The 18513-nt window shown below is 32.7% G+C and overlaps 1 protein-coding gene across 2 annotated transcripts; it reads right to left on the bottom strand.

The window, feature by feature from the left end:
* Positions 1-3361: 3361 nt before the first annotated feature.
* On the bottom strand, positions 3362-10910 carry LOC139488853 (uncharacterized). 2 transcript variants are annotated; one of them, XM_071274801.1, is made up of 4 exons: positions 10781-10910; positions 9791-9920; positions 8755-8918; positions 3362-3884 (listed from the first exon to the last, which is right to left on the bottom strand). In XM_071274801.1, the coding sequence occupies exons 1-4, from the start codon at positions 10815-10817 to the stop codon at positions 3511-3513; spliced, it is 705 nt and encodes a 234-aa protein (XP_071130902.1). In that variant the 5' UTR covers positions 10818-10910; the 3' UTR covers positions 3362-3510. The 2 variants fall into 2 exon arrangements, with proteins under 2 accessions (XP_071130902.1, XP_071130903.1); XM_071274802.1 differs by lacking the exon at positions 10781-10910 and adding an exon at positions 10027-10094.
* Between the last annotated feature and the right edge of the window lie 7603 nt (positions 10911-18513).

The following is an 18513-nucleotide window of genomic DNA, read 5'->3' as shown; positions in this document are numbered from 1 at the left end:
ATTTTGAAATATTGTCCTAAAACTTGACAAATACCCTTTTATGAATAAAATCAAAATTATCCAAGCAAATGATATGCAAATTGATCGATTATGAATATTTACGATTGTCTACGCACATCTATTATTTTATCAATTCTTTATGGGCACCAACTACTGTAGATATATTTGATAGTTCTTTGAACAAAAATCTAGACAGGATTGGTTCCTTATGTTAAGACTCAAAATCGGAAGCCATAGACGGATTTATAGAGAATTGACAGGGCGAACACAATTGTTTAGTCTCCCCCATGTATGCAGTTGTTAAGGTTTAAAACATGATTCACTCCAATGCTTCAGAATGACTTTTTTAACCGAGAGGAGGTTGTTCCGTGTTTTGGCAGTTGAATTTTAAAGAGAGTTGAAATATCAGAATAAGTTATAGAATAATTAGATTTTAGTATTTATCAAATAACATATGCAAAGGGGAACAACTGCAGTTATATTTTCATTACAGAAAGATTTGTTTGTAGCGATATAACTGGGTGCCTGTGTTTTATTATGATAAAATTAATATCATTGAAGCTTATGCATGTAGAAATTCGAGTGTTTGAAGTATGGCATGTAACAAACAGTTTGATGAACACGTCTTACTATTTGATATTCTATTATATTGGCAGCAGACGTGGTTGTAATACCCTGAGATATTAAGACAAGTTTGTGATTGCATGGTAATAATATCAATAGACACGTATCAAGAAAATTCAACGGACAGCGATATCGTCATGTTATTTATCGTCAAGAGCAGATAGTATCTGGTGGAATTGTCAATACTCATGCAATGCTTTTCCTTGAAATATGATAGTTTTTTCATAAAATCGTAAGCTTTCACTTAACTTTTTTTTATATATTTATTAAGATTATAACACAACGTTCACTGTTGCACACCTGCTATTGACATATTTCCTATTATGTTTGTCTGTTCTGTTTACATAAAGTTGTCAATTTAATGGAATCTTATGCGACTGTCATACAAGTGACAGGTTTAGCTTGTTATGAAACTTGGTTTAATCCACCACGTTCTCCAAAAAAAAAATTACTGTTCTACGTCCGGAATATGACAGTTGTTATTCATTTGTTTGATGTGCTTAACTCTTTGATTTTAGCATTTTTATTACGGACTTGTTTTTTTTTAACTTTTTGTATGAATCTCTTCGTCAAAACACAGTACAAGTAGTTTATCAAACGGTTTAGTTTGAATATATATATTTATCGAGATTATTAATACCGATGAAAGATATGATTGTCCACAAAACATATGAATTGAAATGATATAATTTTTTATCTATTTTATGGTCCTGTTCATCACTAAATGAAGTGCTATTATATTTGTTCTCTATACAATAATTTTAAAAATTTCTAATTATTTTACACAATGGACTGGAGAGGGAAAATGTGAGATGCATGTCCAAAGTAATCTCCTCAAAGCAAACTATAAACTTATAAATAAACTCATCCAAGTAATACGATATAAGTTTTCTTTAGCAGACGCTCTTTCCGTCAACTGAAGACTCATGAGTGGCGCTCTAATCAAAAACATAAAAAGTGCCAAGCGGTACTAACCAGTTGAAGTACATCCCATAATGTAACTTTGATGCAGCTTATCTTGAAAGATATTGTCACGGGAATTGTATGAAGTGATACAGTAAAAGGTAGTCATTTTTATTTAGTTCTATTTGTGGGGCAAACCCTGTAAACCTGATACAACACATTCTATTACAATTCTACATCCCCGTATGTGATTCTGAAGGGTAAAAACATATTCTGCAGCTCTTTCAAAGACATATGCACTAAAGCAAGTTATTTTTTTATTGTGCAATAGTTAACTGAAAATTTTCGGCAAAAATAGGATTGCTTTGTGAATTCGTGATTTTCTTGACCGAGAATAACTGCTTATGAGAAAACATATACAACTTTAATCCTATTATCTACAATGAGTTTATGTACTACAAGTGGATCAATGCGACTGCTGGTAGAGGTATCATCCTAGAGAATTTTAACAACCTTCGTATTAGCACTTCGGATTCGACATGAATTATCATTCATATGGTCTTGCAAATAAATCTAAAAAATATTTTTCGAAATACTATGGATTTATGATCCCAGGAATAATTCCAAAAGGTGAAGTTGAAATCATCCCTTCGCAAATTTTACGGACGTCATCACGAGTTGACCGATATGGAATAACCGTTTCACATATGGTATCGGATATGTTCCTTACGTCGTAACTACAATCCCCTTCCCTTTCATGAATGTGACCTACCGGAGAAGACTACTTACTGGATTGTTTTTTATGACATGAGAAACTCGATGGGTGCCAAATATGGAGCAGGATCTGCTTACCCGTTCGGAGTACCTGAAATCACCCCTAATTTTTCATAGACTAATCACCGAGTTGTACTAGTTTTAGGAATACGACATGTGCCACCAGCAGAGCAGGATCTGCTTACCCTGTTGGATCACCTGAGCTCACCCCCAGTTTCGATTGGATTCGTGTTGCGTAGTCTTTGGTTTTCTATGTTCTGTTTTGTGTGATGTTCTATAGATATTGTCCTTTGATCCGTTTTCTTTCTTCAGCCATGGCGCTTGTGTTTTGTGAGATTGAATGTCTCTTTAGTATCTTTCTTTTCCACTTGTAGTTTTGCGATGGTGATATTATCGACCATTACTTATTACAGTAATTATACATACATTGTACTAAAAAAATACAATGGGTGCTAAACATTCTAGGGTAGCTTTCGCGAAAAATAAACCCGTGCGACTACAATTGATCGTTAAAATATTGAAATGTTTATGACTTACGATCTATTTTACTAATTTTTTCTATGTCTTTGTGAATCCGACTCATGAGTTCATCCAGGTATTTTGTGAGGTTCGTATTGATCAGTCTTTAGTTTTCTATGTTATGTTTGTTGCTATTTTTGTTTGTCCGTTAATCGTATTTGGGTTTTTTTACCTTGATGTTGTTGTTTTCATATTTTTGATAGGATATTTTTCAATTCTCTTTTGGTATTTTCTTTCTATCTTATTTCAAATACTCTAAAGTCTACCAAATGTTCATGCAGTGAAAAGACGGAAACAGTTTTTCTGTGTTAATGCTATAAATTACGGATTATAAATGTGTCGAGTTCTATGATTGGATACCAACATATCAATGTCAGTATATATTCAGGAAACTGCAGGGTTATATACGTCGTCTGTATCTCCAATTGTAACCTCAAAAACGTCATATTATCACCTGTTACTATGTAACGTGTTCAAAAGCAATACAAACTCCAAAGAATGTCAGAGGCTCAAAGAAAGAAAATAATGACAAGGATTCGTCAATAATTATATTTTGATAAAAAGCTTTTTTTTAAATAAGAAGCCAACATGTACGCTAAGATGTGTACAGACAACTCATACTTTAACTCAGAATTTTGTTATTCCAAACGACGCTAAATTGTTCACACACAAACCCATATTTTTTATTCATTACTCAAACGTATGGTTATATTCTGTGTCATCATCATCCATTACATTAAAGTGCTTGCTTATTTTGCTCCCAGTTTTATATACCTTTTTCGCAATATTAAATCCAGTCTTTGCATGCTTTAGTGATGATTGTACTGAGCTCTTCTTACTTTTGATATCTGGCGCTGTATGTACTGGTGCGTTATATCCTCCCGGATGTGCATTGTGCATTTGTGCATTATATCCTCCGGGATGTGCATTGTGCATTGATGCATTATATCCTCCGTGAGGTGCATTGTGCATTGGTGCATTATATCCTCCAGGATGTGCATTTTGCATTGGTAAATCATAACCTCCAGCAAAGTTGTTGTTTGTCATTCCATGAGGATGTGCACCTTAAATAAAATGCAACAATTTGTGTCAATTCTTTTAAATACATTAAATTAATTCATATCGAATCAAAAAAAGGATTTTTGTTCAGGGTTGTTATTTTCTATTTTGTTGTTTGTACCCCTATTTAAAGAAAAATATGGTGAGCATTCCTTGAAATGTTTGAAAGCCTTATAGCATAATAATGCCTGTTTCAAAATAAAAGATTACATACTAGGTTAAACATCCAAATTAACAGGCTTCATAATACACTTAACAATATCCAATAGTTATCAACGTACTGTTTTTGATAGAGGACATTCATCTTTATTAGCAGCTATCCAAGATAAATTGTTCATATATTTTACAGATTTGCCATACATTTGCCACCATCACAAATTAACTTACAAAATGAAACCCACTTACTAGTATATTGGTTACAAAGAGACATTGTTGTGCTTTTTATTTCTTTTTAAGGCAGTTCTTGGACTTACATCGGTGCATCCCCGTCCTACTATTTCTTGTGGTGTTTTTTTTTGCTATTATAACACATCTCTTTTTGTTATAAAAACGAGGTTGATACCTTTACATAGACATATTTACGAATGACTAGAGTAGGATATCTTTTGTATCTGTTTCATAATTTCAATGTTTATCATAGGGTGTTCATGCTATTTTTCTATATATATATATATATATATATATATACAACTCGTCTAAACATCAACCCAACAATGTTAGATCTGTAAATTTGCTTTCGCAAATTTTTGGTTCTTCCCTCGCCGGGATTCGAACCCATGCTACTGTGATATCGTGACACCAAATCGCCTGCACTGCAGCCGTCCCGCTAGACCACACGACCACCTGGGCTCTCAAAAAAAGAGCTTTCGCTGGCCGTGTGTTACCTTTCCACGTCAGTTTTAATCTAGCGGCGTACTGCAGTACATGATATATAAGGCATGAAGATGTTATTGTTACAGATCAGCTAAATTATCTATAGTAAAGGATCCTACAAATTAATGTAATATACAGTCACAGAAAATAATTATATTTATAAGTACGTCTGAGTCAGTGACAACTCTACAACAGATGTATCCATCGGATCGCCATCAATGATGGTGATACATGGCTGTGTACATAATGTATATACAACTCGTCTAAACATCAACCCAACAATGTTAGATCTGTAAATTTGCTTTCGCAAATTTTTGGTTCTTCCCTCGCCGGGATTCGAACCCATGCTACTGCAGTACGCCGCTAGATTAAAACTGACGTGGAAAGGTAACACACGGCCAGCGAAAGCTCTTTTTTTGAGAGCCCAGGTGGTCGTGTGGTCTAGCGGGACGGCTGCAGTGCAGGCGATTTGGTGTCACGATATCACAGTAGCATGGGTTCGAATCCCGGCGAGGGAAGAACCAAAAATTTGCGAAAGCAAATTTACAGATCTAACATTGTTGGGTTGATGTTTAGACGAGTTGTATATACATTATGTACACAGCCATGTATCACCATCATTGATGGCGATCCGATGGATACATCTGTTGTAGAGTTGTCACTGACTCAGACGTACTTATAAATATAATTATTTTCTGTGACTGTATATTACATTAATTTGTAGGATCCTTTACTATAGATAATTTAGCTGATCTGTAACAATAACATCTTCATGCCTTATATATCATGTACTGCAGTACGCCGCTAGATTAAAACTGACGTGGAAAGGTAACACACGGCCAGCGAAAGCTCTTTTTTTGAGAGCCCAGGTGGTCGTGTGGTCTAGCGGGACGGCTGCAGTGCAGGCGATTTGGTGTCACGATATCACAGTAGCATGGGTTCGAATCCCGGCGAGGGAAGAACCAAAAATTTGCGAAAGCAAATTTACAGATCTAACATTGTTGGGTTGATGTTTAGACGAGTTGTATATACATTATGTACACAGCCATGTATCACCATCATTGATGGCGATCCGATGGATACATCTGTTGTAGAGTTGTCACTGACTCAGACGTACTTATAAATATAATTATTTTCTGTGACTGTATATTACATTAATTTGTAGGATCCTTTACTATAGATAATTTAGCTGATCTGTAACAATAACATCTTCATGCCTTATATATCATGTACTGCAGTACGCCGCTAGATTAAAACTGACGTGGAAAGGTAACACACGGCCAGCGAAAGCTCTTTTTTTGAGAGCCCAGGTGGTCGTGTGGTCTAGCGGGACGGCTGCAGTGCAGGCGATTTGGTGTCACGATATCACAGTAGCATGGGTTCGAATCCCGGCGAGGGAAGAACCAAAAATTTGCGAAAGCAAATTTACAGATCTAACATTGTTGGGTTGATGTTTAGACGAGTTGTATATACATTATGTACACAGCCATGTATCACCATCATTGATGGCGATCCGATGGATACATCTGTTGTAGAGTTGTCACTGACTCAGACGTACATATATATATATATATATATATATATATATATATTTACAGCAAACTGGATCTCTTTATGGTTTGAATGTTAAGCAAATAAATGAAACGATATCCTTCTTCTGTTAAACAAGCGTATCATTTCATTTATTTGTAAATCCCTGCGTTGGGATGAGAACTATATAACTGTACTTGGTTTCCGAATATTATTGTTTTCGAATCAATCTTGCACAATTTAAAGAAGAAAAAAACTAGAGGCTCTTAAGAGCCTGTGTCGCTCACCTTGGTCTATGTGCATATTAAACATAGGACACAGATGGATTCATGACAAAATTGTGTTTGGGTGATGGTGATGTGTTTGTAGATCTTACTTTACTGAAATTCTTACTTCTTACAATTATCTCAATTTATAATGAACTTGGCCTATTATCTACAGAGGAAACTATTTTGTTAAAATTTACAAAATTATTAAAAATTGACTATAAAGGGCAATAACTCCTTTAGGGATCAACTTACCTTTTTGGTCATGTGACTTATTTGTGGATCTTACTTTGCTGAACATTATTACTGTTTACAGTTTATCTCTTTCTATAATAGTATTCATGCTAACAACCAAAAATAGCAAGATTTCCTTAAAAATTTCCAATTTAGGGGCTGTTGAATTCATCTGAAAATTTCAGAGCAGATAGATCTTGACTTGCAAAACAATTAAACCCCCATGTCTGAATTGCTCTTAATGCTTAGGTTTCAGAGTTATAAGCCAAAATCTGCATTTTACCCATATGTTCTATTTTAGCCATGGCAGCCATCTTCGTTGGTTGGCTGGGTCACCGCACACATTTTCTAAACTAGATCCTCAATGATGATTATTGCCAAGTATGGTTAAATTCGGACCAGTAGTTTTAGGAGAGAAGATTTTTGTTTAAGATGAGAAACAAATTACGAAAAATAGGTAAAAAAATACTATAAAGGGCAATAACTCCTTAAGGGTCAACTGACCATTTTAGTCATATTAACTTATTTGTAGATCTTACTTTGCTGAACATTATTGCTGTTTACAGTTAATCTCTATCTATAATAATATTCAAGATAATAGCCAAAAAACGATATAATTTCCTTAAAATTGCCAATTTAGGGGCAGCAACCCAACAACCATTTGTCCGATTTGTCTGAAAATATCAGGAAACCTAGATCTTTACCTGATAAACAATTTTACCCCTGTCTGATTTGCTCTTAATGCTTTGGTTGGCCGGGTCACGCCACACATTTTTTAAACTAGATAACCCAATGATGATTATGGCCAAGTTTGGTAAAATTTGGCCCAGTAGTTTTAGAGGAGAAGATTTTTGTGAAAGCTAACTACGGACAACGACGACGGACGCCGCACGCAAAGTGTTGAGAAAAGCTCACTTGGCCCTTCGGGACAGGTGAGCTAAAAACGATATAATAGAAGTAATCCAAACTCCTATTTTTCGAATTGACGTTCTCTTTTTTTTTACCTTCAAGCAAATAATTTTGTCAGTAGTCTAAAGTAATGTCATATTTTTTCTTATAAAACTAATATCAAAATAATCATTTTAAAATCATTCTATTTTTTTTTAATTTAAAGGGAAAATTGATTTCGATCTTTAATACCACTGTTAGTTACAAAATGTTAACAATATTTAAAGTTAATTTCAAATAAGCTGAAAGAATATGTTATCTGAGTGAAAATGTTTATTTTAATACTTTAAAAAAACATGACTTATGATTAGGGACTTTTCTTTTTAAATTTTTCTCGGAGATCATTATTTTTGTGATTTTACTTTTATATACAAAATGTATGAAACTAACTAGGCATGGCATTCTTTTTTCTCTTAAACTTAACACAATATGGCAATGTCTGAGGTATATACACATGCTAGAAACTAACATGACTAAGTTGGACTTCTCTGCTTATGAAGTCGCTAATACCGTAAATCTAATCTCATAAATCTATTACGGCTAACAAGTTTGCCCTTGCAAATACTTTTAAGTTATCAAATTGGATGTCCGAAGAATTTTAAAAAGATCAAACTTCTTTCTCTAACAATAACAAAGATCTTTAACCAGTGCCCTCCGTACTTAAATGAATAAAATTGAGAATGGAAATGGGGAATGTGTCAAAGAGACAACAACCCGACCAAATAAAAAACAACAGCAGAAGGTCACCAACAGGTCTTCAATGTAGCGAAAAATTCCCGCACCCGGAGGCGTCCTTCAGCTGGCCCCTAAACAAATATATACTAGTTCAGTGATAATGAATGCCATACTTATTTCCAAATTGTACACAAGAAACTAAAATTAAAATAATACAAGACTAACAAAGGCCAGAGGCTCCTGACTTGGGACAGGCGCAAAAATGCGGCGGGGTTAAACATGTTTGTGAGATCTTAACCCTCCCCCTATACCTCTAACCAATGTAGAAAAGTAATGTATGTTTGCTTACCAGGTCCTACAGTATAAGGCGTGTAAGGCATTGCTGGTTGAGGGTTTTCCTCGGTTTGTTCATCTTTGGATTTTTTCGACCTACAGCAATAACACCAACAGAAAGCAACTAAAATAAAAAATACAAGACCGCCTACTGCCATTCCAGCATAAACTCCGATAGACCTTAAAAAAGAAAAACAAACGCAATATGAACTAAAGCATTAGAATGCTTTGTACATATGTATATCTCAAGGTCAAAATCCATAGGACAGTTTAAGATACCCCGAGGTTTACAAAACATGTTGTTTTCCGTTTTGATTTTGAATAAGGAAAGGTGATCTGTTATTTCATTAAGTTTTGATTTCAATTGACCAAATTGTCAAAATGAGAGAACAGAAATGAAGTAGACTTAGTTGTAACTGTGGTATCAGTACGTTATATCCAATGTAAAATTTGTAGAGCAGAATAATTAGGTGTACACTTGCAAAGCATCTGATAACATAGGTTTTCATATGACAGTTATTATCTGATACCGGTAGTACGTTTCTATGTACGTTGTATTGTTTTAAGTGTTTTGTTGCATTTCAGTGTTCTGTAATGTGGTTCCCTCGTTTTTAGTTTGTAACCCGGATTAGTTTTCTCTCAATCGATTTATGACTTTCAAACAGCGGCATACTACTGTTGCCTTTATTTACATTTGCAGAGCATCTGATCATCCCGTCGTTGATGGTGTGGTTCGTGTTGCTTAGTCTTTAGTTATCATATGCCGTGTATTGTAAGCTGTTGTACCTCTCTTTGTATTTTGTGTTATAATTCTCCTTTTAATAACTTCCGCCTCTTGTTTTAACTTCTACAATTTAAATTTTTCCAACTTTGTATTTTCTACAAATTAAACCCTCTTGCTATTTTTCGTCTATCTTTAAATACACGTAGAATTTATTGCTATGAGTCCTAAGGGAATTCGTGAGATAAGATTGTCACGTTGAGATAATAATTTTTTCTATTTGTATTTTACGTAAATATCAAAATGACATTTTTCTGACTAACAAACTTACAAAGTTTTAGGACAGCATACATTATCTATGCTTTTAAAACAACAACCATAGGAGCAGTACTTTTGTCTATCAGAATTTTCCTCAGATGATTTGTTGAAATTACATCTAGCGGCGCTTGCAAAACCAAATCCTGAAAAAAAAAATGTTTGAATAAACATATCATTCAAATCATCAAATCATCAAAAGCAAAACATAGAATAAATACATGAAAACAACTTGCAAAATTCGGTATTTACTCAATCGAAATAGCTGTATTGAAATCATCCCCTCATACACACGCCTCCCATGATACTAGGACTAAACTAGTTACAAATACTCCAAGTCCACATTATCAACCGTGGTAATTACACCTTCGGTATTGTTAGTACGGTATTCAACTGACTGAAAAGACTATTTTATAGAGTTGAAATTTAACCACCAAGATATAACATCGAGATGTGTTAATAATCAATCAAACGGTGAGTATTTGTTTTTCGTAAATTTCTTAATATTATTATATATATATATAAATAAGACTGTTAGATTTGCATCAGCTCACATAAACTATATCGCGGAGATATGAATATGACAAAGAACAAATATTTTTATGATTACAACGCGGAAAATAAAGGAACAATAAAGTCTTGATCAAAATTGATTTTATTTTTCCTTGTGAAATGAAAAATCTGTTCATATATGAGTTTAAAGATAATGTCATTGCCCATAAATGCCTAAAAGGACTTCGATATTACTTTACAATTATGAATAAATCGTTTATTTATTAAGGAATTAATCAATTATCAAATACATTGTAGATATTCTTAGTCCAATTAAAATATACATGATGAGCAAAATACTTTATTTATTATTTTTTTATTTTTTTTAATTAATTAAGAAATATATAAATTGAAAAACATATTTGACAATCTGAAAGTAATGTCCTTTTATTGACAATGCACGGTAATTGTTTTAAATGAAAGTATAATTAAAAGTTGACATTTGAGTACATACCAAGGCATATATGAAATATCTGGAAAAAACTTAACATATTGTTTTTTTCTGTCCTTGTTGTTTAACATAGAGTTTGCAGTATATGAAAATTTACTAAAACTGCTATCTAAGTTATCAATTTTTCAGGTTGATTGAATGAGAACATACCCATATCATCACGTGCTACTTTTACATTGTACCTTATCGAATGAATATTTGAAGGTTTAATTCATAATTGTGCATAAGTGTTTAGCGTGAAGCTAGCGTTCATTCACCCCACTACTTTAATAGCAATTGATACTCAGCAATACATTTTCACTTGGTTTTTCCAAAGTTATGTTGGAAACAGTTTTAAAATAAATAAATACGGAACTCCCAAGGAAAATTTAAAACGGAAAGTCCCTAACCAAAAAGCAAAATCAAAAGCTCTAATACATAGAAGAAATGGACAACAACTGTCATATTCCTGACTTGGAATAGGCATTTCCTTATCTTTAAAATTAAATGACTGGATCCGTGTCTATTTGCCTCCATATGTTTTTCGTTTTGAAAAATCTAAATTAAAAAAAAAAAAAAAAAAAAAAAAATGAAAAACAAAAGATTTTCCTTTTTCATTTCTCGAAAACAAAAAAACGTAAACGAACGTGTTAAGCCTTGTTTTATACCTAGCATAACCGCTCAAATTGATAAGAGTTGCATACAATTTCATGATAATGACAACAATGTGTGAATAACACAAATAAAAATAACAGATAAAAATTTCAAAAATATAGATACTGCAGTCAACATTGTGTCATACTCTTTAACTACAAAAACAAAATATGGTAAGAAAGAAAACCAAATAACCTACAGACAAATCACATAAGCAAAAATGAAAGACTAGAATTCAAAACCTGACTATGGCTCAATAACACAATGACGGGGCGTATACTTATTAAGACACGCTTAAAGGGAAACAACAAAAAATAGAATAAACAGTAAATTAAGATAATTATTTAGAAAGACAAATAAAACAACTATAGTTTACGTTATTAAGATGATAAACAAAGTCAGTATCTCGAATCTATTCTGCAATATCATCATGTGTTAGTTTAAAGTTGATATTGAATACTTATCAACAAGGTCTTGGTATCTACCAGAGAATTGTTATCAGAAAAAGGACGAGATGTTCTTTGACATAAACATGCTTCATTAACTTTCTGCTCAGACACTGGCGCATGTTATAAAGTCTGATGGTTCTTGCATACCGAATAGGTTGGACAATGTATATCGCATATGCATGTGAAGCTAATATATTGCTACCTAGCCTAATAAAGTGGGGAATATATAAAAAAAACTAAACAGTAATGCGTGATCATATTCATTTGACGAATGCATAGTCTTTATTGTCTGTTTTCAAATTTCATTTTTTTTACATTACTTGGATCCTCGTTTACCTACAATGTTATAAAGCAGATAAAGAGGTAATGCGATACTAGATATACCTCTTATATAAAAAAAAAAAGAAAGAAAAAAAGATGCAATATGTGTTACTGGTCCAATCCAACTTAACGGATCTCCTTACTTTGAGTTTGTTTGTTCCGAAATCAAAGATGATGATGTTGCAGTGAATACATTATATACAGGAATAAAATATTGTACAGCAGGTTCGACATTCAATCACGCTTTCAGATTACTCCCTGTCTATCAGAATGATTATGCACTTCTTGGTTCCTAAAGGAGGGACGATAGATAGCAGACTGAGAGGGACAGTCAAACTCATTAAACGAAAAATAAACTGACAACGCCATGGCTAAAAATTAAAAAAGACAGACAAACAACAGTACACATGACATAACATATAAAACTAAAGAATAACCTGCGTCATACTATCAAGGCTGTCTGCAATAATCTGGGGTTTCCATTATACGGAGGATAAACGATTTATCCAATGACACGACTTACAATATAAGGTGTAGAAATTGACACTTCTGACATGGTTCTCCGTTTACCTCCTTGATAGGCTTGATGCATTACTTCAGAAATTACTTTATTCAAAGCACCAGGAAGGTCAAGCTAAGTAAATAATATCCCTTTTGGGTTAATGAACTTTCCTTGTCGTTTTGTTCCTAGCCAGAGAGATGATTTGGCAGAAATCAGATTGACACAATCATTGTTTTGGTCAGAATTTTTATTTTTATTTAACAAAAGCTGATCTTGTTGTTGTATTTAGAGAGCCTAATTCAAAATGGGTTTAATCTAAATGAGTTACTCTCTTTAAATAAAGATATTATTATTAGCTCTTTCCACTTTTTGTGAAAAACCGTTAGTTTTTCTTCTGATTATCTATTTTTCTTCTGCCGTCTGAGATGCTTTTTTGTCTTACAACATATCGAATGGATTTTTGGCAAATGATGTTGTACAGTAATGGGGGTTTCAAAACTCACCTTGTGTGACCGAACACTTATTCTTATAGGAGTTATCTCCCCGCGTCCAACTTTTCTTGTTATCGCTATATCTCTAAAACCGTAAAATATTTTAACAAACTGTTTTCACCACATTGTTTGTCTACTCTTAAGAATTATTTGGTTAATTTTAACTGGAGTGATTGGAAGACATCATATGGGAGTTATTTCCCTTTGAAAATTTAAGATAGGCGATATGCTGGATAAATTCATACGTTATAAGTCGTAAAGGCCTACAGTCTTTCGATATGAAGTCCTGTGTCTATTTGAAGGTAATTGAGTTCAAGGCCAAAGGTCAAAGTCATGTTATTAATTTTGAACTTTGCTTGTTATTGTTATTTAAAAGAAACTGTTAAGGTAAATATGATGTGTTTGCCAAATTACTGTTTACAAGAAGGCCCAACTTAAACCTATTTAAGTCGGAGAGTTTTGGTTAACCCTTATTGGAGTTTTCTCCCCTTATGTATTTGAAATCAGTATTTCTTCACAACCATACAAGTGATTGACCTGGTGTCTTTTGATTTGTGATCACTGACCTATGATCTCAAAATTGAGGTCAGGTCAAGGGTAAATTTGACGTTCTAGATTTTGACTTTTGCTTAAAATTCTTTCTGGTTCATTATAAAACAATTTAAAAGACTTCTGCATAAACCTATTAATCTTATTTTTTATATCAGTTTGATTTACCACATTACATCAACACGGAGTGACATTTTCTAACATTGTTTTCTTTTTTAAATTTATTTATTATTATCGAGGTGGAAAGGCCTTCAATTGTTCTCTGAAGAATTGGTTTTTATTGCTTGAAATCATATTTTTGAAATTTTAAAATATTTTTGGTAATTGACCAGATTCAGTTTCTCTATTTGTATTGTTAATCTGTTTCTGACACGGGGAGGATTGTTGTGATTGTCTACCGCTTTCATCCGTATATCCAATGTCCCTTGGTGTCTCCTGTAGATAAACAAATTTCCATCTTTGAAAATTTGAAATATTTAGGTGGCAGGTACCAGTTTTTGTGTACCAGAACAAGTGTCTCACGCAGAATTTTGTTATAGTTAAGTATTGAGGTAAATAACTGCAACATGTGGACTGAAAAAATAAATGAATGTAAATTCTAGGCTATTGTACTACACAAGTAAGTAGTTGCATACACAGAGTGGGGATTTCCTTCACATATAGGTCCAATCAGATATCAAAATTTTGGTCTCCTCACTTGACGGCATCCAATCAAAGTGGCGGAAATATTCATTTTTTTTGTAAACAAAAATATCTTGAGATTTTGATGGTAAGGATAGGTTCGGACAAGGCTCTAATTCACTAAATATCTTTTATCTCTTGAATTTTGCCTAAGATTCTTGTCGGCTTTTAGCAGGATTCTGCAGGTGAGCATTAGATTGGTATCAGAGCATCACATTTTTTGCCTTATTTGCAATGCATTTATAAATTTTAAAATCTCCATGCTGGACAGACACCCACATTTAAAGGTTTTCTATATATTTACATAAGCACGCAAACATCTTAGTTCCTTGAAACCATGCATTTTATTTGTATATAAGCTTGAATGAATTTTCAAGGAAGTAAAATCATAAATCCATGAAATTCTAAAGATTTATTGTAAAAAAAACTGGTTTCTGCCACCTTATCAATGCATTTAGTAATATATGGGAAACACTTTCTACATTTACATGAGTTTTCCATAAATTCAGGTCTCTTTGTTTAAATTAAAAGAACATGCGACAGGTTAATGATATCTTTGTTAAGATCAACCTACGATAGTTTTGAGGCGAGATCTTATATAGTCATAAGACAGGTCATAAGATATTCTAGTATCTTATAACAGTTCTTAGGATAGCTTCGCGAAACTGTCCCAAGTTTTATTTGACAAAAGTCTTATCTCCATAATGTATTAAATTTTAAACTTTTTTCACACAAGCTAAACTAAATATATAAAAATTTAAATCATTTGAATGACTTATACTATATAGTGTTTTCTCCAACTTTATTTAAAATGTTATGTTATAACATTTATATCGTAAAAACGCGAAAAGACGAAATCGCAAAGGCGGAAAACGAAATCAGTTTCGCGTTTTCGCGTTTTCGCCCTATAGAATATGAAAGGCGAAAAAGCGAAAACGCGAAATGGCCTTAACCGGCCACCATAGTTAAGGCTAAAACAGGGAAAAGGCGCGGTTTATTAATAACTTTTTACATTTCTAGAAATATTTCCAGTTTACTTGGTATCTGTCATCTTATGGGGTTCTGAACTTAGAAATAAATATGTTTTGTTTCATTTTGATAAAGAAGGAAGGGTATTCATTCTAACCAAAAAACTTAAAAAATATCGGATGTTCTAAATTTGTTTCGAATTATCTCAGAGCTCGGTATTTTTGTTATAAGTGTTTTACGTCCCAGGTATTTTAAAGGTTATTGTTATATCACATGTATTGCCCATTGCTAGTTGTCCCGCTTCAAGAACCAAGCACCAAATGCATCTCTGACACCAATTACAATTCAGAAGCAAAGAAAGGAATCTATAACTGAGGAATCTACATGACTAGTTTTGTCCTATTAATTATCAGAAAATACATGGAAACATGATTTACACTTCGGTGTTGACATGAATATCAGTCGTTTTATAAATTCCTGTAACAAAACTTTTCGAAAGACTAAGGTTGTTCTTACCACAGGGATATATTACCTTAGCCGTATTGGCACAATTTTTTGGAATATTGGATCCTCAATGCTCTTCCACTTTATACTGGTTTGGCTTTATAACTTTTTTGATCTGAGCGTCACCGATGATACTTATGTAGACGAAACGCGCGTCTGGCGTATAAAATTATAATCCTGGTACCTTTGATAACTATTAAGATAACATAAACATAATTGAGAAAACTAACTTAAAAAGATGACTGTTTTAAGCTTAAAAGGGTATATATATATCGAGCGCATTCCAATAGACCCCCTTTTGGGATTATACTATTTTACGTTTGCACTCAATATTTTTAATCTATGGATTTGCTATCTTTTTTCATTTCAAACTATATAAACTTCCGATTTTAAGTTAGCACAATACAAAGATTTTATACCTGCAATTTCCCAGTTTTTATAATGCTTGAAAATTTACAAAAGTGGTATTTATGGATAGCTAACAGATTACACATTCAAATTGATGCAATGTTAGTATTTTACAATAATTACGTAATCATTTATAATGTTAACTGTGACTACACAATTTTACAAGAAATTTCCTCTTTCAATTGAAATTAGCATGGATAACCCGAAAGGGCTGATTTTATTATATGTAGCTTCTAGAGCCATTATCTACAAAACGGTGTCTCAGATTTGGCATAGAATGTATAGATCAAATTTTACACCTAATCAACGTTATCTACTGTCATGTGGTAAGGATGGTTACACTTAATGTAAATTTATGAGAGAATAGATTACGATAGCGATAATTTGAAACACTCTTTAAGTAGCTCTTGTTGCGTTGATTAAGATTTCGTCCAAATTTCCTGTATAGTTATAGAGATGATAGAGCTAAATTCATTAGGGAGAAATGACCAAGCTGTTGCCATTAATTGCATAATCATTGATTACATAATGATTGAATAACAAACACTTTGCAATAATTTAAAAGATTATTCTTTTATCTATCATATATACTTCTTTTATCAATTTACATGCAGTTTTAAGAAAATAACAGCATTTTAAAGGTTAGAGGCCTAGGTTTGAAGTAAAAAAATCTTTGTATAATGCCACCTTAAATGCTTAACGTGCATTATGGATTATTAAATGACTTATCCTGCTGAAAATTGATAAATAAATAAGTAAATTAATTCACCTGTAATCACCTGAGTTTACCACCTGTAAAAGAATGTAATGTACTGTATTTATATATGTTGTATATTCATATATATCTGATATCTATTATCGATTATGTTGTGAATATCAGTACATTTTTGTAATATTCATAACCCGAACCTTTTGAAAATTTATTCTTTTACAATTGGAGCCGCGTAACAGAGGCGAGCAATCGCAGAATAAAGGAAAACGCTTTTAAAACTGGGGAATATGGTTGCCACGTGCATTTAAGAATACAGTGGTGAAATTTAGTATTATTTTCAATACATATAATTAATCTTTTTTAATTGCATGAACAGACTTAGTTTAAATAAATCCATCCGAAATACAGTCCCTTGCTCTACAAAAAGTATGTAATATACCATGAAAATTTTATATACTTTCAAATTAGATTAGATATCTTTGTGATATTTAGTATACAATTCTAATTTAAAAATTAAAAAAAATTGCATTCCCATATGTTTTAAAGTAAAACCCTGAAAATTCCACCTCCACAAAATTTGCCCTTGCACTCTTAATTCGTAATTTTGAAAAATACGTTTACTTCCGTGTGTAGTAAGTCTGCTCAATGTCGATGACAGTACACAAATTGTTGTTACGCGTGACAAACTTGTGTCCTAATAACTATTCTATTATACAAAGGTCGTTCTTGCGGTGTAATTTGAGAAGTATAAATGACAATGTATTAGTGATATTTAAAAGCGACTGTGCGAAAAATCAGCGATTTAAATAAAAACATTTTATAATTTGAATAATGTAATTTTAGAATTATGAAAGTTATCGTCAGGGAAGTGGAAGTCAAAATTAATTTGCCATGCATATGCGGGGGCGTAAGTGTAGTTTGATCAATGAACTTGCAATTCATTTACTAACCAAACACAAGCGTAATGACAGATCAATTTAAAAAGAGATGCGAAAGATACCCGAGTTCGGGAAATTCAAACTCATAGATCGAAAACAAACCGACAACGCTATGGCAATAAAAGAAAAAGACAAATAATAGTACACAAGACACAACATAAAAAAACCATAAAGACTAAGCAACCACGAACCCCACCAAAAACTGGGGGTAATCTTAGGAAACTTTTACATACATTTTGATGTCGTTTGGGCTATCCTTACAGACTTTGCAATGAATGTTAAATATTAACAGACCATATTTCAAAAACAATTTTAAATAACTAGTTAGATTATTACCCATTATTCGTTTTAATCAATACCAAAATCATACATGCAAAATAATATAAAAAAAACCAATACAAATTAAAAAAAAATAGTACTGAATATGTACCTATTGAAACAAATAATTAATGATGAAAGTCACTAATGTTATCACAATTCTTTGTTCAACAGAAATTCCCACATTAATTATTATTAAAACTCATTCTATTATCATAATTATACAGAAGATATTTTTTGACCAAATTTTAATACAGAAAT

Source organism: Mytilus edulis, chromosome 9, assembly GCF_963676685.1.
Source record: "Mytilus edulis chromosome 9, xbMytEdul2.2, whole genome shotgun sequence".
In the NCBI taxonomy this organism is placed as follows: Eukaryota; Metazoa; Mollusca; class Bivalvia; order Mytilida; family Mytilidae; genus Mytilus; species Mytilus edulis.
Note: the sequence above shows the minus strand (reverse complement) of the source record. Positions and strands in the feature narration are given on the sequence as shown.